Source organism: Oncorhynchus mykiss, chromosome 21 (genome assembly GCF_013265735.2).
Source record: "Oncorhynchus mykiss isolate Arlee chromosome 21, USDA_OmykA_1.1, whole genome shotgun sequence".
NCBI classification, from domain to species: domain Eukaryota; kingdom Metazoa; phylum Chordata; class Actinopteri; order Salmoniformes; family Salmonidae; genus Oncorhynchus; species Oncorhynchus mykiss.
In genome coordinates this window covers 17,180,011-17,207,726 of record NC_048585.1, presented here as the reverse complement: position 1 = coordinate 17,207,726, position 27,716 = coordinate 17,180,011, and the positions used below count along the sequence as shown (strand labels likewise).

General features: G+C 41.2%; 2 protein-coding genes across 6 annotated transcripts in view; one reads left to right on the top strand and one right to left on the bottom strand.

Moving 5' to 3' along the window:
- LOC110499865 (voltage-dependent calcium channel subunit alpha-2/delta-1) overlaps nt 1–27,716 on the bottom strand; it is a 158,324-nt gene that overhangs the window by 39,566 nt on the left and 91,042 nt on the right. For all 4 annotated transcript variants that reach the window (XM_036957129.1, XM_036957130.1, XM_036957131.1 and 1 more), the window contains exons 7-15: nt 18,815–18,946; nt 15,075–15,144; nt 14,678–14,728; nt 11,018–11,117; nt 8,155–8,313; nt 6,841–6,951; nt 6,168–6,246; nt 5,840–5,889; nt 5,496–5,585 (exon numbers count right to left, since the gene is read on the bottom strand). In XM_036957129.1, coding sequence (XP_036813024.1) covers nt 5,496–5,585; nt 5,840–5,889; nt 6,168–6,246; nt 6,841–6,951; nt 8,155–8,313; nt 11,018–11,117; nt 14,678–14,728; nt 15,075–15,144; nt 18,815–18,946 — 842 coding nt within the window. The remainder of the gene's footprint in view (nt 1–5,495; nt 5,586–5,839; nt 5,890–6,167; nt 6,247–6,840; nt 6,952–8,154; nt 8,314–11,017; nt 11,118–14,677; nt 14,729–15,074; nt 15,145–18,814; nt 18,947–27,716) is intronic.
- On the top strand, nt 19,771–26,281 carry LOC110499869 (pyrin-like). Of its 2 annotated transcripts, none has more exons than XM_036957133.1 (2): nt 19,771–20,048; nt 23,912–26,281. In XM_036957133.1, exon 2 carries the CDS (start codon nt 24,199–24,201, stop codon nt 24,802–24,804), a length of 606 nt encoding a protein of 201 aa, XP_036813028.1. In that variant the 5' UTR covers nt 19,771–20,048; nt 23,912–24,198; the 3' UTR covers nt 24,805–26,281. The 2 variants fall into 2 exon arrangements, with proteins under 2 accessions (XP_036813028.1, XP_021432603.1); XM_021576928.2 differs by lacking the exon at nt 19,771–20,048 and adding an exon at nt 23,469–23,653.

Here is a 27,716-nt window from a genome sequence, read left to right as displayed (position 1 = left end):
CTACGAGTGAATTCAAGAATTGAATTGGAATTTCAGTTTAAATTGGAAATTACCCCAATTCTGGTACACTTTAATGTAAACTTGATTCCGACCCTGGTACAGTTTAATGTAAACTTGATTCCAACCCTGGTACAGTTTAATGTAAACTTGATTCCAACCCTGGTACAGTTTAATGTAAACTTGATCCCAACCCTGGTACAGTTTAATGTAAACTTGATTCCAACCCTGGTACACTTTAATGTAAACTTGATCCCAACCCTGGTACAGTTTAATATAAACTTGATCCCAACCCTGGTACAGTTTAATGTAAACTCGATCCCAACCCTGGTACACTTTAATGTAAACTTGATCCCAACCCTGGTACAGTTTAATGTAAACTTGATCCCAACCCTGGTACAGTTTAATGTAAACTTGATCCCAACCCTGGTACAGTTTAATGTAAACTCGATCCCAACCCTGGTACACTTTAATGTAAACTTGATCCCAACCCTGGTACAGTTTAATGTAAACTTGATCCCAACCCTGGTACACTTTAATGTAAACTTGATCCCAACCCTGGTACAGTTTAATGTAAACTTGATCCCAACCCTGGTACAGTTTAAAGTAAACTTGATTCCAACCCTGGTACAGTTTAATGTAAACTTGATCCCAACCCTGGTACACTTTAATGTAAACTTGATCCCAACCCTGGTACAGTTTAATGTAAACTTGATCCCAACCCTGGTACACTTTAATGTAAACTTGATCCCAACCCTGGTACACTTTAATATAAACTTGATTCCAACCCTGGTACACTTTAATGTAAACTTGATCCCAACCCTGGTACACTTTAATGTAAACTTGATCCCAACCCTGGTACAGTTTAATGTAAACTTGATTCCAACCCTGGTACACTTTAATGTAAACTTGATCCCAACCCTGGTACAGTTTAATATAAACTTGATCCCAACCCTGGTACAGTTTAATGTAAACTCGATCCCAACCCTGGTACACTTTAATGTAAACTTGATCCCAACCCTGGTACAGTTTAATGTAAACTTGATCCCAACCCTGGTACAGTTTAATGTAAACTTGATCCCAACCCTGGTACAGTTTAATGTAAACTCGATCCCAACCCTGGTACACTTTAATGTAAACTTGATCCCAACCCTGGTACAGTTTAATGTAAACTTGATCCCAACCCTGGTACACTTTAATGTAAACTTGATCCCAACCCTGGTACAGTTTAATGTAAACTTTATCCCAACCCTGGTACAGTTTAAAGTAAACTTGATTCCAACCCTGGTACAGTTTAATGTAAACTTGATCCCAACCCTGGTACACTTTAATGTAAACTTGATCCCAACCCTGGTACAGTTTAATGTAAACTTGATCCCAACCCTGGTACACTTTAATGTAAACTTGATCCCAACCCTGGTACACTTTAATATAAACTTGATTCCAACCCTGGTACACTTTAATGTAAACTTGATCCCAACCCTGGTACACTTTAATGTAAACTTGATCCCAACCCTGGTACAGTTTAATGTAAACTTGATCCCAACCCTGGTACAGTTTAATGTAAACTTGATCCCAACCCTGGTACACTTTAATGTAAACTTGATTCCAACCCTGGTACAGTTTAATGTAAACTTGATCCCAACCCTGGTACACTTTAATGTAAACTTGATCCCAACCCTGGTACAGTTTAATGTAAACTTGATCCCAACCCTGGTACAGTTTAATGTAAACTCGATCCCAACCCTGGTACACTTTAATGTAAACTTGATCCCAACCCTGGTACAGTTTAATGTAAACTTGATCCCAACCCTGGTACACTTTAATGTAAACTTGATCCCAACCCTGGTACAGTTTAATGTAAACTTGATCCCAACCCTGGTACAGTTTAATGTAAACTCGATCCCAACCCTGGTACACTTTAATGTAAACTTGATCCCAACCCTGGTACAGTTTAATGTAAACTTGATCCCAACCCTGGTACAGTTTAATGTAAACTCGATCCCAACCCTGGTACAGTTTAATGTAAACTTGATCCCAACCCTGGTACAGTTTAATGTAAACTTGATCCCAACCCTGGAACAGTTTAATGTAAACTTGATCCCAACCCTGGTACACTTTAATATAAACTTGATTCCAACCCTGGTACACTTTAATGTAAACTTGATCCCAACCCTGGTACACTTTAATGTAAACTTGATCCCAACCCTGGTACACTTTAATGTAAACTTGATCCCAACCCTGGTACAGTTTAATGTAAACTTGATTCCAACCCTGGTACAGTTTAATGTAAACTTGATCCCAACCCTGGTACAGTTTAATGTAAACTTGATTCCAACCCTGGTACACTTTAATGTAAACTTGATCCCAACCCTGGTACAGTTTAATATAAACTTGATCCCAACCCTGGTACAGTTTAATGTAAACTCGATCCCAACCCTGGTACACTTTAATGTAAACTTGATCCCAACCCTGGTACAGTTTAATGTAAACTTGATCCCAACCCTGGTATAGTTTAATGTAAACTTGATCCCAACCCTGGTACAGTTTAATGTAAACTCGATCCCAACCCTGGTACAGTTTAATGTAAACTTGATCCCAACCCTGGTACAGTTTAATGTAAACTTGATCCCAACCCTGGTACACTTTAATGTAAACTTGATCCCAACCCTGGTACAGTTTAATGTAAACTTGATCCCAACCCTGGTACAGTTTAATGTAAACTTGATTCCAACCCTGGTACAGTTTAATGTAAACTTGATCCCAACCCTGGTACACTTTAATGTAAACTTGATCCCAACCCTGGTACAGTTTAATGTAAACTTGATCCCAACCCTGGTACACTTTAATGTAAACTTGATCCCAACCCTGGTACACTTTAATATAAACTTGATTCCAACCCTGGTACACTTTAATGTAAACTTGATCCCAACCCTGGTACACTTTAATGTAAACTTGATCCCAACCCTGGTACAGTTTAATGTAAACTTGATCCCAACCCTGGTACACTTTAATGTAAACTTGATTCCAACCCTGGTACAGTTTAATGTAAACTTGATCCCAACCCTGGTACACTTTAATGTAAACTTGATCCCAACCCTGGTACAGTTTAATGTAAACTTGATCCCAACCCTGGTACAGTTTAATGTAAACTCGATCCCAACCCTGGTACACTTTAATGTAAACTTGATCCCAACCCTGGTACAGTTTAATGTAAACTTGATCCCAACCCTGGTACACTTTAATGTAAACTTGATCCCAACCCTGGTACAGTTTAATGTAAACTTGATCCCAACCCTGGTACAGTTTAATGTAAACTCGATCCCAACCCTGGTACACTTTAATGTAAACTTGATCCCAACCCTGGTACAGTTTAATGTAAACTTGATCCCAACCCTGGTACAGTTTAATGTAAACTCGATCCCAACCCTGGTACAGTTTAATGTAAACTTGATCCCAACCCTGGTACAGTTTAATGTAAACTTGATCCCAACCCTGGAACAGTTTAATGTAAACTTGATCCCAACCCTGGTACACTTTAATATAAACTTGATTCCAACCCTGGTACACTTTAATGTAAACTTGATCCCAACCCTGGTACACTTTAATGTAAACTTGATCCCAACCCTGGTACAGTTTAATGTAAACTTGATCCCAACCCTGGTACAGTTTAATGTAAACTCGATCCCAACTTTGGTACACTTTAAAAACCCAATAATGTTATGGGTCCATCAGACAAAAACATGAACACAACACAAGGGTTAATGAATAGTGTAATAGTGTAAAAGTGTACTGCAGGATTTGTTTTGAACCATTTGAACCTGTATTCCTATATTTCCTGTATAGCTAGGCTGTCTGAACAGTGACAGCCTGTATTCCTATATTTCCTGTATAGCTAGGCTGTCTGAACAGTGACAGCCTGTATTCCTATATTTCCAGTAGAGCTAGTCTGTCTGAACAGTGACAGCCTGTATTGCTATATTTCCTGTAGAGCTAGTCTGTCTGAACAGTGACAGCCTGTATTCCTATATTTCCTGTATAGCTAGGCTGTCTGAACAGTGACAGCCTGTATTGCTATATTTCCTGTAGAGCTAGTCTGTCTGAACAGTGACAGCCTGTATTCCTATATTTCCTGTATAGCTAGGCTGTCTGAACAGTGACAGCCTGTATTGCTATATTTCCTGTATAGCTAGGCTGTCTGAACAGTGACAGCCTGTATTCCTAAATTTCCTGTATAGCTAGGCTGTCTGAACAGTGACAGCCTGTATTCCTATATTTCCTGTATAGCTAGGCTGTCTGAACAGTGACAGCCTGTATTCCTATATTTCCTGTATAGCTAGGCTGTCTGAACAGTGACAGCCTGTATTCCTATATTTCCTGTATAACTAGTCTGTCTGAACAGTGACAGCCTGTATTCCTATATTTCCTGTATAGCTAGGCTGTCTGAACAGTGACAGCCTGTATTGCTATATTTCCTGTATAGCTAGGCTGTCTGAACAGTGACAGCCTGTATTGCTATATTTCCTGTATAGCTAGGCTGTCTGAACAGTGACAGCCTGTATTCCTATATTTCCTGTAGAGCTAGTCTGTCTGAACAGTGAGAGCCTGTATTGCTATATTTCCTGTATAGCTAGGCTGTCTGAACAGTGACAGCCTGTATTGCTATATTTCCTGTATAGCTAGGCTGTCTGAACAGTGACAGCCTGTATTCCTATATTTCCTGTATAGCTAGGCTGTCTGAACAGTGACAGCCTGTATTCCTATATTTCCTGTATAGCTAGGCTGTCTGAACAGTGACAGCCTGTATTCCTATATTTCCTGTATAGCTAGGCTGTCTGAACAGTGACAGCCTGTATTGCTATATTTCCTGTATAGCTAGGCTGTCTGAACAGTGACAGCCTGTATTGCTATATTTCCTGTATAGCTAGTCTGTCTGAACAGTGACAGCCTGTATTCCTATATTTCCTGTATAGCTAGGCTGTCTGAACAGTGACAGCCTGTATTCCTATATTTCCTGTATAGCTAGTCTGTCTGAACAGTGACAGCCTGTATTCCTATATTTCCTGTATAGCTAGGCTGTCTGAACAGTGACAGCCTGTATTCCTATATTTCCTGTATAGCTAGGCTGTCTGAACAGTGACAGGATTAGCCTGAAAGTCTGAGGGAATTGAATTTGAGTTGGAATTTGTGGAATTGTTGGGGACAATATTGAATTAGGGAATTTGGAATTGAAAGGAATTGAATTATCTCTGAATTCAAAGACTGACCTGTATTTTGAATTTAATTCAATGGAATTTACAGGGAGAGAATTGAACTGGAATTGCATTTGTGGAATTGACTCCAATCCTGAAGTGTAAACACTTCACCCATCTTCACTGTAACCATCCAGAATACAACTTCACACTATTTCTGATACTGTGCTGTAACTATATTCACACCCCTGCTGTTGGTTCATATTTGATCCCCCGTTCAATATTGTATCAGTTGGTGTAACGTACCAGTGCGTCCTGGTAAACGTTGGTCCATTGAACCTGCTTGGCCTTGTTGTTTGCTTTGACCATGGGCCTTCCCAGTACATCCAGATACTCCTGTTGTGTGTGAGAGAGGAATCAGACCAAACCAATGAGACAATCACTACTGTGCATTGAATAGCATGACTATATAGAGAGGTGTACCATATGACCACAAGAGGGCATAAGACACAAACTCGAAAGAACTGTAGAAACGCTGTATTGCATTATTACAACGTGCCAGATTTACTGAACATTTGCACCAAAGCAAGGTTTGCCTCTTATAGTTGAGTTTAGACCAGTGTTTTAAGATCTATTTGATTACTGTTTACCTGAGTGTTGATCCTGATAGCACCGATGGACGGGATTTCATAATAGTACCCTGGAACACAGGTATTTCACCTTTACACGTCATAACTTACAATATAACACACCAGGACACAGTATGGCAGACTTGGGCTCTGATTGAATCCCATGACAATGCATCCTTGTTCTCTTCCTGGAAGTAGTCACTTATCTGACATGGTCTGGTCCTACTGTAAAAGCATTAGGGTGGACACATTGCTTTCCCTCATCTAATCATATCAGATAGGTAGGAAGGAGGTAGTATTCAGGCAGGGCCGTGACGTATGTGTGTTTGCGCGCGTGTGTGTTCTGTACCTTTGTTGGTGCAGGCCATCCACTGGATTGGTCCTTTGTCATAGTTGTGTTGGCCCACTGAGAACGTGAATATCCGCACCTAAAGGGTCAACATAGGGTCAAGGGTCATAAATAGATGTAACATGTCTGTATCTGTGTACAGTATGTTTCAGTGTATGCATATGCCTTGTATATCTCTACAGTATGTATATGTTGGTGTGTATTATCTAGCAAGAGATGGGAACACTAGTCCACCCGTTGCCCTGGGATTTCTACACTCTGCTTACCAAACACATTTACACAGTATACGTCCGATTATGAACAAATATACACACCTCAGGAGGCTGGTGAAGGGAGGACGGCTCATAATAATGACTGGAATGGAGTGACTGTAATGGTATCAGACACTAGGAAAATATGTATTTGATGTGTTCGAATACCATTCCATGGATTCTGCTCCAGCCATTACCATGAGTCCGTCCTCCCCAATTAAGGTGCAACCAGCCCCCTGTGATACACACATCTGTATCATTGAGTAATTGAAGCGCTTTGATTTATGCACGACAGAATGCATCCTGTAGCAGCTCCTCTGATGGAGATCTTCCCCAGGATCATGTAAACTACCCACAGAACCTCCTCTTCCTGAGGGTTCCTTATGTCTGTGTGTAGGAGACGTCTCTATCTCTCAACCAACCTTTTTGTCAGCGTTATACTTCTGGAAGATCTCCTGGGCCCTCTCCTCTCCTCCGTCAGTGAACAGCATGATGATCTTGTTACACAACGCCCTGCCCTGGGTCACGTTCAACTAGAGAGACAGAGAGGGGAATGACGGAGGGGGGATAGAAAGAGTGGCGAGAGGAGGGGGGGGGAGTGGGGACACAGAGAGAGAAGTGGGTTTACAGAGAGAGAAAGAGAGAGAGGGGGGAGTGGGGACACAGAGAGAGAAGTGGGTTTACAGAGAGAGAAAGAGAGAGAGGGGGGAGTGGGGACACAGCACAGAGAGAGAACGAGAGAGAGGACGAGTAGGGACACAGAGACGGGGGGGGGGGTGGGTTTGGGGGTGAGAGGAAACAACACAACATACATTTTATGTCATTTAAATGACTAAAGCACAGTGATTAGGTTTACGATGCACTGTGTGTTTACAAACCATCAGAAAATAAATCAGTTATTGAAAGATCATTTTATTGTATCTTGAACCACTATTTCCCCAGGTCTTGTATTTGTTGTACTCAAACTAATTGACCTTTAGGATGGGACAATGAAGATTTATTGAATTGAAAAGGTCAGACCTGGACAAACCATTCCCAACTAAATCCACTTATTTTACTTTCAATAAACTTAACTCTAAGAGTGTTGACTTTCCTTTTTACAAATCATTTAATTTCATTTATGAATGTGGGCACCCTATAAGGTTTGATAGAAAAGGTTTAATGTATCGCCATCAGAGTCCTATTTATAAGGAACCAAATGGAGGAAAACGGACTGAAACAGGGAGAGAGACTGCCTGAATTTGTCCAATAACAAACGTTTTGCTACGGTGTGCCCAAATGAATTACGACCCAAGTGATTGAAACAAATGGAAGAGTGAAATGTCCAAAATCACCAGCAGATGGCGAAACGTGACAACAATAACAGGTGGGGCGATTACTAGTACTATAGCTAGTGTTTCCATTTTTATTCTCATAATTTAAGCTAATCTAATGTCTCCATTTCATCGAGTTACATCAACCACGTGGGCTAATGAAAAACAGGGAAAACACAGGGGACACAAAGTGGAAAAATACAAAGGATATGTTTAATGTTTTGTAGACACACAGACCATGCCTCTCTCCCTGCCTCTTCTTTTCCTCTCGCTTTCTCGCTCAATCTCTTGAACGCACTCACACACGCCACACCACAGTCCCTCCTAACTGACACTCAACCTCATGCACACACACATGCACGTGAATACATCCAAACACATCAAACTATAGCACACACACACACACACACTCTCATCCCCTACCGATGAGAGCTGCTCAAAGGCCAACTCGAAGCCGCCTTTATAGTTGGTGATGCCCTTGGCTGAGATGTTCCGCACAGCGTCCTTCAGGAACCTCTTGTTCCTCACGTTGGCCTGTACCAGGTTCTGAAAGCACGCTGCCTTCATCGCTTTATCATTGAACTGTACCAGACAGATAGACAGAGGGAGGGGGGTTGTTGAATTATCATTGAACTGTACCAGACAGATAGACAGAGGGAGGGGGGGGAGGAGTTGTTGAATTATCATTGAACTGTACCAGACAGATAGACAGAGGGAGGGGGGGGGGGGGTGTTGTTGAATTATCATTGAACTGTACCAGACAGATAGACAGAGGGAGGGGGGGGGTGTTGTTGAATTATCATTGAACTGTACCAGACAGATAGACAGAGGGAGGGGGGAGATGAGTTGTTGAAATATCATTGAACTGTACCAGACAGATAGACAGAGAGGGGGGGGGGGGGGGTTGTTGAATTATCATTGAACTGTACCAGACAGATAGACAGAGGGAGGGGGGGGGGGGGGGGGGGGGAGGAGTTGTTGAATTATCATTGAACTGTACCAGACAGATAGACAGAGGGAGGGGGGGGGGGGATGAGTTGTTGAATTATCATCGAACTGAGTGAGAGAGTGAGAGACAGAAAGAGAAATAGAAAAGTCACCCACTGAGACAGAGGATGAGCCATACATATACGTTCCTACACACCCACACACACGACAGGGAATAAGGCTCTGTGTTTTAAAGCATTGATGTTTGGTACAGGCTGTGGTTAGAAATACTAATATTAGTCATTTCAAATGGGAAGTGATATCATTCTGTCCACATTTACATACACAAAAAAAGTTGACTGCTACAGACACTCCAGCTACAGAGATCACTGCTACAGACACTCCAGCTACAGAGATCACTGCTACACACACTCCAGTTAGAGATCACTGCTACAGACACTCCAGTTACAGAGATAACTGCTACAGACACTCCAGCTACAGAGATCACTGCTACAGACACTCCAGTTACAGAGATCACTGCTACAGACACTCCAGTTACAGAGATAACTGCTACAGACACTCCAGCTACAGAGATCACTGCTACAGACATTCCAGTTACAAAGATAACTGCTACAGACACTCCAGTTACAGAGATCACTGCTATAGACACTCCAGCTACAGAGATCACTGCTACAGACACTCCAGTTACAGAGATAACTGCTACAGACACTCCAGTTACAGAGATCACTGCTACAGACACTCCAGTTACAGAGATCACTGCTACAGACACTCCAGTTACAGAGATCACTGCTACAGACACTCCAGCTACAGAGATCACTGCTACAGACACTCCAGTTACAGAGATCACTGCTACAGACACTCCAGTTACAGAGATCACTGCTACAGACACTCCAGTTACAGAGATAACTGCTACAGACACTCCAGTTACAGAGATCACTGCTACAGACACTCCAGTTACAGAGATCACTGCTACAGACACTCCAGTTACAGAGATCACTGCTACAGACACTCCAGTTACAGAGATCACTGCTACAGACACTCCAGTTACAGAGATCACTGCTACAGACACTCCAGCTACAGAGATAACTGCTACAGACACTCCAGTTACAGAGATAACTGCTACAGACACTCCAGTTACAGAGATCACTGCTACAGACACTCCAGTTACAGAGATCACTGCTACAGACACTCCAGTTACAGAGATCACTGCTACAGACACTCCAGTTACAGAGATAACTGCTACAGACACTCCAGTTACAGAGATCACTGCTACAGACACTCCAGTTACAGAGATCACTGCTACAGACACTCCAGTTACAGAGATCACTGCTACAGACACTCCAGTTACAGAGATAACTGCTACAGACACTCCAGCTACAGAGATAACTGCTACAGACACTCCAGTTACAGAGATCACTGCTACACGCACTCCAGTGCACAAACGACCGCTACAGTCACGCACCACAGCAAACAAAGGTGTCTACTTCTCCATCTCTGTGTGTGTGTGTGTGTGTGTGTGTGTGTGTGTGTGTGTGTGTGTGTGTGTGTGTGTGTGTGTGTAGCACACGGAGACTGAGAAATTAGTCACTGTCACGTTTCAAACATCTAGGTTGGGAGGGGTCTGTGGGGACAATGATATTAGCATCGCCATCTGTACAACCAGTCTCTCTCTAACACACACACACACACACACACACACACACACACACACACACACACACACACACACACACACACACACACACACACACACACACACACACACGTGTGTATTCAAGCCCATATCTGATTAAAGACATACAAATCCATCCACTTATCCACATCACTTTAACCAAAAGGCCAGAAACCAGCCTAAACCCCCAAACAGCAAGCAATGCAGGTGTAGAAGCTCGGTGGCCAAGAAAAACTCCCTAGAAAGGCAGGAACCTAGGAGGAAACCTAGAGAGGAACCAGGTTCTGAGGGGTGGCCAGTCCTCTTCTGGCTGTGCCGATAGAGATAAGAGTACATGGCCATTAAGTCCAGATCGTTCTTCAAGATGTTCAAACGTTCATAGATGACCAGCAGGGTCAAATAATAATCACAGTGGTTGTAGAGGGTGCAACAGGTCAGCACCTCAAGAGTAAATGTCAGTTGGCTTTTCATTCCAAGAACCCATTCCTCAAACACAATAACGACTAGCACAAAGTCATTGCATTCGTCCTATATTATAATGGGTAAAGATCACAGTCATTCCATTTGTCCTATAATTACAATGGGTAAAGATCACAGTCATTCCATTCGTCCGATAAATAGCCTGTGTGTAAAGACCACGTTCTGCCAACTGTCTTGGATACTCACATAGACCACATTGACGTAGTCATCGTCAGACAGGGTCTCCAGCATCTCGTTGACAGAGGTGTGGATTAGCTTGAGGGTGAGACCAGAGACACTGCCACTCCTACGGACAGACGTTATAACCTGTTATTACATACCTATGACTGTGTTATTACGTGCCTGTTACTATAATGTAATGGGAAAATGACCATGAAAAACAGTCATTGTCTGGTCTGGAGGTGTGGATCAGTTTGAGCGTTAACTCAGACACCTACAGGAAGGAGAGAAAGGGCATTAAGTACCACAGGAGCAGGTTATTACCCGATGCTACACATCTAGGACTGTGTTATCCAGACAAATATGTGTTTGTTTGTTCTGGATTTAACTTGAACTGGGTTGCTTCCTTCAGCCAAGAGCTAAAATAGTATGTTGTTGTATTTCTCTTGTTTGTGTGGAGGACATTTCAATTGAATATCTCTTCGATGAACACATCTATATCCGCAGCAGAGTAATGAGCAAGGGGAATCAGACCACACAAACAACAAATGTATCTGACTCAACCAACACCACCATACTGTAATTCATATTTAGCACTAGGCCTAAGTGTGGTGCCGTCATTACATATGCAATAAGACCACTAACTAGCCTGTTAGCATTCAGGGGCCCAGAAAGACATTGCCCTTTAAATTTGCCACAGCTGAAGCTATAAAACTAACATTGAGTGTGATGAAGTGGGAGACATGAGTCGTGTGCTAAATGGTGTGCTACCCTATTCCCCATACAGTGCACTACTTTTGACTAGCGCCGTATGGGACTCTGGTCAAAAGTAGTGCACTATAGGGAATAGGGTGCCATTTGGGACACATGCAGAGACAAAGAGGCATTAAAACAACCACAGGCTGCGTGACTACTAGGCTTTTAGCTAACACTAATAGGCTCTCTAGATATAGGCCTATCAGGATAAACATGTGAGGGGAAGTGGCTAGCGTCATTAGGCTAACCCAGCAGTGGACTTAAAGCGCTATCACCATGCCTCGTCTAGCCGACGCTAACGCTACATGAAAGGCTAACATTAGCATAGAGTGAGTCACTTTAACTCTGACATTTCGTGTTGTCGTAGCGACGTCGAGAATTGGACATTTAATGATATAGGCCTACACTTGAACATAGCACCACTCAAGTTAAAATTGGATGTGAGAGAAGTTGAGAGCAGATGGTCTATATATAAATACATGGTTTAATTGGTTGCAGGTAAAGACAAAATGCACAGAATGGAAAAAAGGAGGAGTGAAGGGTTGTTTCTTTTATACTCCTTCTGCTCGGCATCCCCACCACGGCAGCAGCACGGCTTTGATGTTGAAATAGCCTGTCAATCAGGCCCGCCAATTATCTACCTCGCGTCAAGAGCAAAGGGGGGGCGAAATTGATTTTTCATGTATATATTTTTTATTGGTCTCATTTAGGTGCTGGCGCGGTGCCAGCCTTTCCATTCCAGGCACAGCCGATTAATCAGGGTGCGTCGCGGTGGCAGGGGCTTTACCCATCTAGTATAGACAAATCGTTTCAGTTCCATGACAACCAAAAAACTCCCCAGGCAATTCTCATTAGCACATAATAAGATGATACCGTTATGTATGTTATGTACAGTATACAGCAGGGATTTGCTGATGAACTAGATAACCATGACATTGATAGCCTAGTGTGTAGTTGATACAATAGCATATAGTGGTTTGATTAAAGATGCACTATGCAGAAATCGCTCCCCCATTTCCTGGTTGTTAAAATTGTAATAGTTGGCCTAATTTCTATTTAGGTGACAAAACAAGCAACTATAGTGTAGAGAATCATTATACCATCTAAACCGCTGTGAAATATCTTTTCCATTACCAAAAATATTGTATTTTCTACTGTTTGAAGTTGATGTACCGCTTCTTAGACTTGCTTTCAATGAGAATGACAAATCAATAACTCTATGTGAATCTGGGTTGGGTCCCCCCAAAAGTGACATCTTTCAGCTTTAAGAGAAAGTAGTCTGGCTGTCTTGCTCTACGTTTCCAAGTTTCCACGTGATTTCTGATGTACTTTACATTAAATAGCCATATACCCAGGGAGTATTTTGGGAGTTTATAGGGACTCTTGTAATTGCCTTGTACCAGGTGTGTAAAGCAGGCTACAGGTAGTAGCAGCACTTACACAACCACTGTCACTTTAGTTTTACATGAAAACGAATAAGTGAGTTCCTAAATGTTGGCACACCATTACGACACCTACAGGATTTCCCCATTTTTCAACAGACAATTCCTATTGTTGTATTGTTTAATTTTTTTGTCCAAAACAATGAAAATGGTGTACTTATTAGCTTGATCCGATGTTGTTTCATTTCTTTAAAAAATTGTATTTAACCTTTATATTATAACTAGGCAAGTCAGTTAAGAACAAATTCTTATTTACAACGACGGCCTACCCCGGCCAAACCCGGATGACACTGGGCCAATTGTGTGCTGCCCTATGGGACTCCCAATCACGGCCGGTTGTGATAAAGCCTGGAATCGAACCAGGGTCTTAGACCCTATGTGTAAGGTCTGTGTAATACTAACCACTGACTGTAATCCACTTTGTATAAGATTACTAAAATATAAACATTTAAACAAAAGTGTAATTGTGGTTGAGAATTCTTAGGTGTAAACTACAGTTCAAAAGTTTGGGATCACTTAGAAACTGTTTTGAAAGAACTAGAAGGCCAGCATCCCGGAGTCGCCTCGTCACTGTTGACGTGGAGACTGGTGTTTTGCGAGTACTTTTTAATGAATCTGCCAATGAGGACTTGTGAGGCGTCTGTTTCCCAAACTAGACAATCTAATATACTTGTCCTCTTGCTCAGTTGTGCCTCCCACTCCTCTTTCTATTCTGGTTGGATCCAGATTGCGCTGTTCTGTGAAGGGAGTAGTACACAGCGTTGTACGAATTTTCAGTTTCTTGGCAATTTCTCTCATGGAATAGCCTTCATTTCTCAGAAAAAGAATAGACTGACGAGTTTCAGAAGAAAGGTTATTTGTTTCTGGCCATTTTGAGCCTGTAAACAAACCCACAAATGCTGATGCTTCATATACTCAACTAGTCTAAAGAAGGACAGTTTTATTGCATCTTTAATCAGCACAACAGTTTTCAGCTGTGCTAAAATAATTGCAAAAGGGTTTTATAATGATCATTCAGCCTTTTAAAATGATAAACTTGGATTAGCTAACACAACGTGCCGTTGGAACACAGGAGTGATGGTTGCTGATAATGGGCCTCTGTATGCCTATGTAGATATTCCATTTAAAAGAATTCAAAACATAAAAATATATTACAACATTAACATTGTCTACATTGCATTTCTGATCAATTTGATGTTAATTTAATGGACAAAAAAATGGCTTTTCTTTCAAAAACAAGGACATTTCTAAGTGACCCCAAACTTTTGAACGGTAGTGTACATTCACAGCAAAACAAATGATGGTTTCGCTATAGTTCATGACGTATTCTATTTCCTCAGTCTCTCCAAGTTATGAGAGTGCTGATGCAGCTCTAAGCTCATTACAGGCTGGTGGGGGGGGTGGGGGGGGAAGTCAGAACTTGTTTTTATGACTGGTCATGAAATGGATTCTGACTGTAAATATGAATCACAAAAAGAGAGTCACTCACGCATCCACTAGGATCAGCATGTCCTTAGGAGACGCCGCCCCCTGAATGTACCTGGTAAACAAACAGGCAAATAAATACAGTGGTGAAAAACCACGTGAGACGTTTACCTCGTGTCTAATGATTCTACCAAATAGACCAACAGAAAAAAAACATTGTCAAAAGCAGGCTGACTTTTAAATGTCAATTGTAAAGTAACAGGGTTATGCATCTTAGTGTGTGTGTGTGTGTGTGTGTGTGTGTGTGTACATATTTGTGTGTGTTTCTTAAACAGTGTTTAATATGGGGACCAAAAAGCTAGGTTCAAGCAGGGCAGGTAATGTTCGTTCTGAGAAACACTTGGAGAGTTGGAGAACGAGGAGACAAACGAGACAGGCGGCGACTCAATGCCTCCACTCACCACGGTCGCCGCCGGACGTCGTAGAGGTCAATCTTATTGGGCGTTTTTCGCGAGTCCATCCAAGGGGATGCTGGGAACAAAGATAATTTAAATCAAATCAAGCTTTATTTGAAGTGCATTTGAAAAGACAACACACTTCACAGTAAAAGCATAATGCTTCATTTGAGTCCAGACAGAGACTACTAACCAGCTGAATGTTACATCATAACAGTTTGACTTTAAACACTGCATCGTATATCCAACTCACTTGTATTATAAATGTGGTTTTACAGACGTGTTGAATAGGTTTTATGTACACATTTTAATAGAATGCTTCTGAAATGCACATTGTTATATTTGGTAACACGTTTCATTTTCCTTGACTTCAACACCATTCGCTGCATTGAACAGATGTGGGTGGAGCCATGTCTACCTAAGGGTGCAAATGAAAAACACCCACAAAAGCTCTGACGAAGGCCTTAAGGCTGACACATAAAGCTTAATAACAGCAGTGATACTAGCAAGAGCAGTGTGCAGGTTTCTTCTTTATTCTCAACTTAAACTTACTTGAATCCCAGTTTAACTTACTACCATAAAGAGTGAATAGATTGCTTTAGCACACACTTAATACCGTTTCAGCTGATGTTATTATATTCAACAAATCTGAAATACAGTACCAGTCAAAAGTTTGGACACACCTACTCAAGGGTTTTTCTTTATTTGTACTATTTTCTACATTGTAGAATAATAGTGAAGACATCAGCACTATCAAATAACACATATGGAATCATGTAGTAACCAAAAAAAGTGCTAAACAAGTCAAAATATATTTTATATTTTAGATTCTTCAAAGTAGCCACCGTTTGCCTTGATGACAGCTTTGCACACTCTTGGCATTCTCTCAGCCATCTTCATGAGGTAGTCACCTGGAATGCATTTCAATTAACAGTTAAAAGTTAATTTGTGGAATGTCTTTCCTTCTTAATGTGTTTGAGCCAATCAGTTGTGTTGTGACAAGGTAGGGGTGGTATAGAGAAGATAGCCTTATTTGGTAAAAGACCAAGTTCATATTATGGCAAGAACAGCTCAAATAAGCAAAGAGAAGTGACAGTCCATCATTCATTTAAGATATGAAGGTCAGTCAATGCGGAAAATGTCATGAATTGTTAAAGTTTCTTCAAGTGCAGTCGCAAAAACCATCAAGCGCTATGATGAAACTGGCTCTTATAAGGAACGCCACAGGAAAGGAAGACCCAGAGTTACCTCTGCTGCAGAGGATAAGTTCATTAGAGTTAACTGCACCTTATATTTCAGCCCAAATAAATGCTCCACAGAGTTCAAGTAACAGACACATCTCAACATGAACTTTTCAGAGGAGATTGCATGAATCAGGCCTTCATGATCGAATTGTTGCAAAGAAACCACTACTAAAGGACACCAATAATAAGAAGAGACTTGCTTGGGCCAAGAAACACAAGCAATGGACATGAGACTGGTGGAAATATGTCCTTTGGTCTGAGGAGTCCAAATTTGAGATTTTTGGTTCCAACCGTCAAATCTCCCATTCCTCTCAAAAAGTTTAGTAAAAACTGTTGCGCAGAAACTCACTGCCTTCCTGAAGACTAACAATGTATACGAAACGCTTCAGTCTGGTTTTAGACCCCACCATAGCACTGAGACTGCACTCGTGAAGGTGGTAAATGACCTTTTAATGTCGTCAGACCAAGGCTCTGCATCTGTCCTCGTGCTCCTAGACCTTAGTGCTGCTTTTGATACCATCGATCACCACATTCTTTTGGAGAGGAAACCCACATTGGAAACCCACATTAGTCTACACGGACAAGTTGTAGCCTGGTTAAGATCTTACTTCAGTTAGTGCTAAACACGGCTGCTAGAATCCTGACTAGAACCAAAATATTTGATCATATTACTCCAGTGCTAGCCTCCCTACACTGGCTTCCTGTTAAGGCCCGGGTTGATTTCAAGGTTCTACTGCTAACCTACAAAGCATTACATGGGCTTGCTCCTACCTACCTTTGCGATTTGGTCCTGCCATACATACCTACACGTACGGTACGGTCACAAGACGCAGGACACCTTACTGTGGCTTTCTCCTATAGAGCTCCATTTTTATGGAATGGTCTGCCTACCCATGTGAGTGACGCAAAATCGGTCTCAACCTTTTAGTCTTTATTGAAGACTCATCTCTTCAGTAGGTCCTATGATTGAGTGTAGTCTGGCCCAGGAGTGTGAAGGTGAACGGAAAGGCACTGGAGCAACGAACCGCCCTTGTTGTCTCTGCCTGGCCGGTTCCCCTCTCTCCCCTGGGATTCTCTGCCTCTAACCCCATTACAGGGGCTGAGTCACTGGCTTACTGGTGATCTTCCATGCCGTCCCTAGGAGGGGTGCGTCACTTGAGTGGTTTGAGTCACTGACGTGATCTTTCTGTCCGGGTTGGCGCTCCCCCTTGGGTTGTGCCGTGGCGGAGATCTTTGTGGGCTATACTCGGCCTTGTCTCAGGATGGTAAGTTGCTGGTTGAAGATATCCCGCTAGTGGTGTGGGGGCTGTGCTTTGGCAAAGTGGGTGGGTTTATATCCTGCCAGTTTGGCCCTGTCCGGGGGTATCGTCGGGTGGGGCCACAGTGTCTCCTGTCCCCTCCTGTCTCAGCCTCCAGTATTTATGAGTCGGGGGGCCAGTCTGTTATATCTGGAGTATTTCTCCTGTCTTATCCGGTGTTCTGTGTGAATTTAAGTATGCTCTCTCTAATTCTCTTTCTCTCTCTCTTTCCTTCTTTATTTTTTTCTTTCTTTCTCTCTCTCGGAGGACCTGAGCCCTAGGACCATGCCTCAGGACTACCTGGCCTGATGACTCCTTGTTGTCCCCAGTCCACCTGGCTGTGCTGCTGCTCCAGTTTCAATTGCTCTGACTGCGGCTATGGAATCCTGACCTGTTCACCGGACGTGTTACCTGTCTCAGACCTGCTGTTTTCAACTCTCTAGAGACAGCAAGAGCGGTAGAGATACTCTGAATGATCGGCTATGAAAAGCCAGCTGACATTTACTCCTGAGGTGCTGACCTGTTGCACCCTCGACAACAACTGTGATTATTATTATTTGACCATGCTGGTCATCTATGAACATTTGAACATCTTGGTCTGTTATAATCTCCACCCGGCACAGCCAGAAGAGGACTGGCCAATGACCTGGAACACACCTCCAGGCTGTGTAAGGGATATTTGACCAAGGAGAGTGATGGAGTGCTGCATCAGATGAACTCTTGAATGAGTAGATGTCCAAACTTTTGACTGGTACTGTATATTTTTAAAAAACGTTCTACATTAACAATTTTCACAAAGTGCTTTTCAGGTCGGTCATGTCAGAGGTAGGGCATAAGGAGGCTATTGATGGCTGTCCCCGTGTCCTTGTCCCCGTCTCTGTCCCCGTCCCTGTGTCACAAGCCCATAGCTACCCAGGCCTTGGTGACAAACACAGGGATCGCCGTGACTCACTGTTTTCCCAACCTCCGCGTGTGTGTGAGAGAGTGCTCTATTGTGTGTGTGTGTGTGTGTGTGTGTGTGTGTGTGTGAGTGTGTGAGAGTGAGAGAGTGAACTTTCTCTCTCTTTCTGTGTATTTTTTCAGTGTGTGTGAGTGCTGAGTAAATACAACGTGACAAAGTGGCCCAGCGCATTACGTCTCCATCAATAGCCACTTTAAGGTCATGGGCTGAGGGCGTAAGCCAATTGGCTGGCTGGCTACTCACCTGGGAAGTAGCGAGCCAATCCGGTGGCGCTGCCAAACACCTGCCACAGTAGAGTAGGATCCTCTTCCTTGTTCTTTCTAAACACGGCCTCTAATGCGTCTGTCCAGTTCAGCTCATTCAGCACAATGGTGGCTGTGGGATAGACAAACACATACGCATACACACACATTATTATTCACATAACAGAGTTAAAGGCCCACTCTGTGATATTTACAACTGTTTTTGATCATTTGACTTAAACAACTCATTTTCTAAGGGGACTTCCTTTGAGGTGACGGATTGGTATACAAGACACATAACAACATGATTTAACTCAAAATTATGTACAGAAATCCTATTGACCCAATAGATGAGTATTCCCAGAGAGAGAGAGCCAAAGCGAGAGGTTTCACTCCCATCAAAATCTGTCCACGTGGGAAAACAGTGGTCCTGGCTTAACTGCTCCAGGAAGAACAAGGTGCTTAGCTGTATTGGATGGGGAGAAGCATTTCAACATTCTTTGCAGAAATTAAACTAAAGTACTGTATACAGTGTATTGGGTACGGTACCACACTCTCAGGTTATTCATAAATATCTATTAAATACGTACACACTGAGTCTACTATCTCACAGAAAGGACAAAGATAATAAATTACCACAAACACATAAAGGTGAGTAGAGAGATGAACATTGATAGTTATGTTGAAGATGAACTTTACCGTGTTTATTGTATGCTAAACTTTTTATCCTTTTGTAATAGGATTATTTTCTATGTTATTTGGTAACGCCATGTATCAAGATTGGCTAGTATCTGCCATTAACGCAATGATGGCAACTCTAATGCTAAAACTAAAACTACAGCTAACCCATTACATTGTTTAACTCTCAGATGCCAGTTCTCCATTGTCTGTAGAGTATGAATTTTTAGTGTGCGCGCACACACACACACACACACACACACAAAAAAAAAAAAAATCATACTCTACAAACAATGGAGAACTGTCATCTGAGAGTTCAGCAATGTAATGGGTTAACTTCCATGAGGAACAGTGGATGGGGAAGAAATGTGGATGGGGAGGAGCATTGCACTGCCACTAAGCTGAAATGAAACTGAAGTACACAGTGTATTGTGTACAGTACCAAACTTTCTCCAGCTCTTCAGATATATCTATATCTTTCTCACAGAAAGGACAGAGATATTATCCATAAACAAGCAGGTGAGTAGAGAGATTAACATGGACAGACAAATTGAAAGGTAAGCTTTAGTGTGTTTACTACCTCTTTTACTTTTTTGTTTTTACTGTGTGCAAATCCTTTTTATTTTTCAACGGTATGTTTAAACTCTTTGTCCCTTGGTTAGGAGACTATTTTCAATGCTATATGGTAACACATTGTATCAAGATTGGCTAGTATCCGGCCAAAACGTCATGTTGGAAACTCTAAAGCTAAAACTACAACTGATTATACAATCTTAGAAAAAAAAGGTGCTAAGTAGAACCATACAGGCTTCTTTGGCTTGTCTCCATAAGTTAACTGCCTGTATATGGTTCTACCTAGAACCCTCTAGGAAGGGTTGTACCCCTCAAAAAATGATCAGCTAAAGGTTCTTGCTTGAACTGTCTATGAAGACTTCTACCGTGACCCTTTTTATCTTTGGAGGGTTACGACTAAAACCCTCTATGAACGATTAGAACCCTCCAGCCTTATTAGCCTTTAAAATGTAGTTGAATTTAAAACTAAACCCTCTATGAACGATTAGAACCCTCCAGCCTTATTAGCCTTTAAAATGTAGTTGAATTTAAAACTAAAACCCTCTATAAACGATTAGAACCCTCCAGTCTTATTAGCCTTTAAAATGTAGTTGAATTTAAAACTAAACCCTCTATGAACGATTAGAACCCTCCAGCCTTATTAGCCTTTAAAATGTAGTTGAATTTAAAACTAAACCCTCTATAAACGATTAGAACCCTCCAGCCTTATTAGCCTTTAGAATGTAGTTGAATTTAAAACTAAACCCTCTATGAACGATTAGAACCCTCCAGCCTTATTAGCCTTTAAAATGTAGTTGAATTTAAAACTAAACCCTCTATGAACGATTAGAACCCTCCAGCCTTATTAGCCTTTAAAATGTAGTTGAATTTAAAACTAAACCCTCTATGAACGATTAGAACCCTCCAGCCTTATTAGCCTTTAGAATGTAGTTGAATTTAAAACTAAACCCTCTATAAACGATTAGAACCCTCCAGTCTTATTAGCCTTTAAAATGTAGTTGAATTTAAAACTAAACCCTCTATGAACGATTAGAACCCTCCAGCCTTATTAGCCTTTAAAATGTAGTTGAATTTAAAACTAAACCCTCTATAAACGATTAGAACCCTCCAGTCTTATTAGCCTTTAGAATGTAGTTGAATTTAAAACTAAACCCTCTATGAACGATTAGAACCCTCCAGCCTTATTAGCCTTTAGAATGTAGTTGAATTTAAAACTAAACCGTCTATGAACGATTAGAACCCTCCAGCCTTATTAGCCTTTAAAATGTAGTTGAATTTAAAACTAAACCCTCTATGAACGATTAGAACCCTCCAGCCTTATTAGCCTTTAAAATGTAGTTGAATTTTCTTTTTTTAATGATTGAACCTTTATTTAACTCTGCAATTCAGTTAAGAACCAATTCTTATTTACAATGACGGCCTACACTGGCCAAACCCGGACAACGCTGGGCCAATTGTGAGTCGCCCTACGGGACTCCTGGATTCGACCCAGGGTGTCTTTAGTTACACCTCTAACACTGAAATGCTGTGCCTTAGACCACTGCGCCACTCGGGAGCCAATACGAGACATAACATATACAATAAGGCCTTTCATTGAGGCCCTAGTTATACCCTAACACAGTGGTGTTAGGAATATCCTGGTTTACAGGCCACATCAGGCCTGCAAGTCCCATTATGCCAGTGATTGAGAAGAAGCATAAAGCAGCAGAGAGGCAGGCTGAAGAACACATTCAAGAGCTGGAGCAGGAAATCACTGAGCTAAAGAGGAGAAGCACTGACCTGGAGCAGGTCTCACACACTGAGGATCACCTCCATCTAGTCCAGAGCTTTCCATCCTTATGCACCCCTCCACCCACCAAGGACTGGTCTGAGATCAGTGTTCACAGTGATCTCGGTGTGATGAGTTTGAGGAGAGCGGTGTGTCAGTTGGGGGAGACACTGAATAAAGAGATTGAGAAGCTGCCTGAAACAAACTGAAGAGGATTCAGCAGTATGCAGTGGATGTGTCTCTGGACCCTGATACAGCACAAAGTGAACTCATCCTGTCTGAGGATCGGAAAGAAGTAACATATGGAGACACACGACAGAATCTCCCTAATAACCTAAAGAGGTTTGATCCTGTCCTTATTGTCTTGGGAAAGGAGGGATTCTATAAGAGAGTCTATAAACAGGAAAGGGAATATCACACTGTCCCCTGATAGTGGATGCTGGGCTGTGGTCCTGACCGATAGAAGTAAGTACGCAGCTTGATCCCCCATCTTTACCCCCCTCTCCCTTAGAGAGAAGCCCCAGAAGGTGGGTGTGTTTGTGGATTATGAGGAGGGGCTGGTCTCCTTTTATGATGTGGAGGCCAGGTCTCATATCTACTCCTTCACTGGCTGCACCTTTTTTTTAAAAAAGAAACCTTTTATCTTTGGAGGGTTCTTCTTAGGACACTCTGAATGGTTCAACCAGCCTTATTAGTCTTTAAAATGTAATTATTTATGACAATGCATTGCATGTATCATAAGGCCTTTGTCTGAGGGCCTAGTTATGCCATAACACATTGGTGTTAGGAATCTCCTGGTTTACAGGCCACTTCAGGCCTGATAGTCACATTATGCAGTATTACAGTAAAACAAACAATTCTGAAAATCTTCCTGCAATAGAGCATGCTGGGAAATATTATATATGGTTCTATGTAGAACGCTTCTTGCTTTCCAAAGAATCCGTTTTGCCTTCCAAAGAATCATCAAATAACCATTGTCTTCCAAAAAGGGTTCTTCAGATCAAAAGAGTTATTGGTAGAACCCTATCCCTCCGTAAAGAACCTTTTTAGGAATCCTTTTTTCTAAGAGTGTAGGTATTATGCACACTGTATATCTCTGTTGATCCTCATTAGCTGTAATGAACACTGAGTAACATTGAGGATTTTTCAAATCCAGTTGAAAGGGATAGAATTGGTATTTGGTCAGGTACAGTCCCAGAGCTTTAGAATAGTGATGGCTATTTATGACATCAGTTTGGAATAGTAGACTAATGTAACTGTGGGGAAATATATGTGATATTGGGTTGTGTGTAATGAATGGTTTGTTTCTGACTCATCATTGTATATAATTCTCAAAAAAAAAACAAATACAAAAAAATAAATGTACATGTACCTTGTCAGTCTGCCTTTCTGAACTGATAATAACATAACACTCATTGTGAAGATAAAGGCAAAGAATTAGTGAGTGAATGATGAAAATGATGAAGAGAAACATGACAGTGGACAGTCACCTTAACTTAAATAATGTATTATTGGCATAAATCTAAATAAAATATCTATGCTATAAAATTCCTAACCTACAGGCAATGGAAAACTGGCATCTGAGAGAGTTTAGCCATGTAGGGAGTTAACTGTTCCAGGAAGAGGGAAGGACCATTTCAACATCACTTTGCTGAAGTGGATTGGGAGGAGCATTACAATGTCACTTTCCTGAAATGAAACTTAAGTATACAGTGTATTGAGTACGGAATAAACTCTCCCCAGCTCTTCAGAAATATCTATTAAATACACAGTCTACTATCTCACAGAAAATACAAAGATATTACCCACAAACGCATGCAGGTGAGTAGAGAGATTAACATAAATTAAGATTAAGTTCAACCATGTTTGATGTGAGTAAATTATTTTTATTTTCCAAGAGTATATTAAAACTCTTTATTCTTTAGTTGAAGTACTATTTTCTATGTTATATGGTAACACGTCTAAAATGGCTAGTATCTCTCCATAACGCAATGTTGGAAACTCGAAAGCTTAAACTACAATTTAGTTGACTGATTCTTGATGGGGTTTTTACGGTTTGATTTTTCATTCTCTGTCTAGATATGGTCACCTCCAGTAGTCTCCTGTATGAAGAGCAATTCCTGTGCTCTATCTGTCTGGATGTACTGTAGTCACCGAGGAAGGCTGAAGAACTCATTAAAGAGCTGGAGCAGGAAACCACTGAGCTAAAGATAAGAAGCACTGAGCTGGAGCAGCTCTCACACACTGAGGATGATCTAAACCTCCTCCAGAGCTTCCCATCCCTGTGCAGCCCTCCACTCACCAAGGACAGTGATCTGTATGTGGGGATTGTGAGCAGAGCCGTGTGTCAGCTAGAAGAGACAGTCATGAGTGAGATGAAGAGGTTGTTTGATGATGAGCTGAAGAGGATTCAGCAGTATGCAGTGGATGTTATTCTGGACCCTGATACAGCAAGCCCCTGGCTCATTCTGTCTAAGAATGGGAAAGAAGTGAGAACTGGAGAAAAAAAACAGAAGCTCCCTGATAACCCAAAGAGGTTTGATTCTGCCGTTAATGTCTTGGGAAAGAAAGGCTTCTCCTCAGGGAGATTCTACTATGAGGTAACTGTTACAGGGAAGACTGAGTGGAATTTAGGAGTGGCCAGAGAGTCTATCAACAGAAAGGGGACTGTCGCATTAAGCCCTGATAATGGACGCTGGGCAGTGATCCTGAGGGATGGGAGTAAGTACATAGCTTGTGCCCCGACCCGTGTCCACCTCTGCATGAGAGAGAAGCCCCAGAAGGTGGGGGTGTTTGTGGATTATGAGGAGGGTCAGGTCTCATTTTATGATGTGGAGGCCAGGTCTCATATCTACTCTTTCACTGGCTACACCTTCACTGAGAAACTATATCCATACTTCAGCCCTTTGCTCAATGATGGTGGTAAAAACTCTACTCCTCTAATCATCTCTCCTGTCAATCACACAGACTGAGTTTGAACCTGAAATTGACCTGAAACTGACCTGTAAAATTAGTACCTCAATTAGAGTTCAGTCTTTCATAAAACACAGGGAGAATATTTCACTGTAGTTTATTAACTGACCTGTAAAATTAGTACCTCAATTAGAGTTCAGTCTTTCATAAAACACCAGGGAGAATATTTCACTGTAGTTTATTAACTGACCTGTAAAATTAGTACCTCAATTAGAGTTCAGTCTTTCATAAAACACAGGGAGAATATTTCACTGTAGTTTATTAACTGACCTGTAAAATTAGTACCTCAATTAGAGTTCAGTCTTTCATAAAACACAGGGAGAATATTTCACTGTAGTTTATTAACTGACCTGTAAAATTAGTACCTCAATTAGAGTTCAGTCTTTCATAAAACACCAGGGAGAATATTTCACTGTAGTTTATTAACTGACCTGTAAAATTAGTACCTCAATTAGAGTTCAGTCTTTCATAAAACACCAGGGAGAATATTTCACTGTAGTTTATTAACTGACCTGTAAAATTAGTACCTCAATTAGAGTTCAGTCTTTCATAAAACACAGGGAGAATATTTCACTGTAGTTTATTAACTGACCTGTAAAAGTAGTACCTCAATTAGAGTTCAGTCTTTCATAAAACACATGGAGAATATTTCACTGTAGTTTATTAACTGACCTGTAAAATTAGTACCTCAATTAGAGTTCAGTCTTTCATAAAACACAGGGAGAATATTTCACTGTAGTTTATTAACTGACCTGTAAAATTAGTACCTCAATTAGAGTTCAGTCTTTCATAAAACACCAGGGAGAATATTTCACTGTAGTTTATTAACTGACCTGTAAAATTAGTACCTCAATTAGAGTTCAGTCTTTCATAAAACACATGGAGAATATTTCACTGTAGTTTATTAACTGAACTGTAAAATTAGTACCTCAATTAGAGTTCAGTCTTTCATAAAACACAGGGAGAATATTTAAATTGAAAATGCACATTTTGAAAGGTCACGCCCCTCACCCAGTTTGTCCAATAGTCATGAAATTCAGGACATCAGTCCTCCTCTTCAGAAGGAACAAATTTTCAGCAGGGATCCATAAGGTCCACCACGATGGATATTCCACCATTTAGAATTTGGTGAAAAACACTTCAAACGCTTCTCCTCTGGCACTGAATGACCGATCAGCAAGAAACTTGATATGCGGCATGTATGGACAAACGTCTCTCAACGCAATATATTCCAGACTAGTACCTAAAACAACATGGCCGTAATGGCCAATAAACTTTCATGTGGTCCGAAACACAAATCAGTCACAGATATTTCTATTGTAACAAATTTGGTACACATGTTGAAAACACTGTCAACAAGACCCAACATATGCAAGAACATTCATATCGACCACAAGGTGGCACTATAACTGGCACATGTTTTGATAATATCAGCATAGTCTCGTTTGAATTTGCCGGGGGAAGGGGGGGGTATCATTGAGGGGGACGAAATGTTTAATGCTGCATTGTTTTAATTCTGATAATATCAGCACTATCTGTTTGTTTTACTTAGATATATACAATGCATATACTCTGTTGATCCTCAATAGCTTTAATGGTCACTGAGTAACATTCAGGATGTCTGGATAAATACATTCAGTTGAATAGTGATACACTTGGTATTCAGTCTAGCACAGCACCAGAGCTTTAGAATAGTGATACACTTGGTATTCAGTCTAGCACAGCACCAGAGCTTTAGAATAGTGATACACTTGGTATTCAGTCTAGCACAGCACCCGAGCTTTAGAATAGTGATACACTTGGTATTCAGTCTAGCACAGCACCAGAGCTTTAGAATAGTGATACACTTGGTATTCAGTCTAGCACAGCACCAGAGCTTTAGAATAGTGATACACTTGGTATTCAGTCTAGCACAGCACCAGAGCTTTAGAATAGTGATACACTTGGTATTCAGTCTAGCACAGCACCAGAGCTTTAGAATAGTGATACACTGGGTATTCAGTCTAGCACAGCACCAGAGCTTTAGAATAGTGATGGGTATTTATGACGGCCTTATTCTATGAAATATGATTGAATTGGATGTCATTTTTTTAGGGGGAATATATTATATGGGGGTGTTTGTAATCGTCTGTTTCTATGGTTTTGATGACTCATTGTCACTGCATTTCAACATCACCTTGTCAAAATAAAACTGAAGTATACAGTGTATTGTGTACGGTACCAAACTCTCTCCAGCTCTTCAGAAATATCTATTCACTACCTATACACTGTGTCTACTTTCTCACAGAAAGAACATATATATTATCCATAAACAAGCAGGTGAGTAGAGAGATTAACATGGACAGACAAATTGAAAGGTAAGCTTTAGTGTGTTTACTACCTCTCTTACTTTTCTGTTTTTACCGTGTACAAATTATTTTTATTTTTCAACGGTATGTTTAAACTCTTTGTCCCTTGGTTAGGGGACTATTTTCAATGCTATATGGTAACACATTGTATCAAGATTGGCTAGTATCCGCCCAAAACGTAATGTTGGAAACTCTAAAGCTAAAACTACAACTGAATTGACTGATTCGACACTTTAAGAAAAACAGGTGCTAAGAAGAACCATACAGGGTTCTTTGGTTTGTCCCCATTGGGCAACTCTTTTGGTGCCTTTGTAGAAGGTTCTATCTAAAAACCCTTTATGTAGGGTTCTTCAAAGAACCCCCTGTATATGGTTCTACCTAGAAGCCTCTATGAAGGGTTCTACCAAGAACCTTATCATCCTTCCAAATTAAATGATTTATGACAATACAATACATGTATCTTATATAATGGGTGGGTCTAATCCTGAATGGTGATTGGTTAAAACCGTATTCCAGCTGTTTTCTATTCCATAAGTTACCACAGTCATTTTAACGTCATAGAT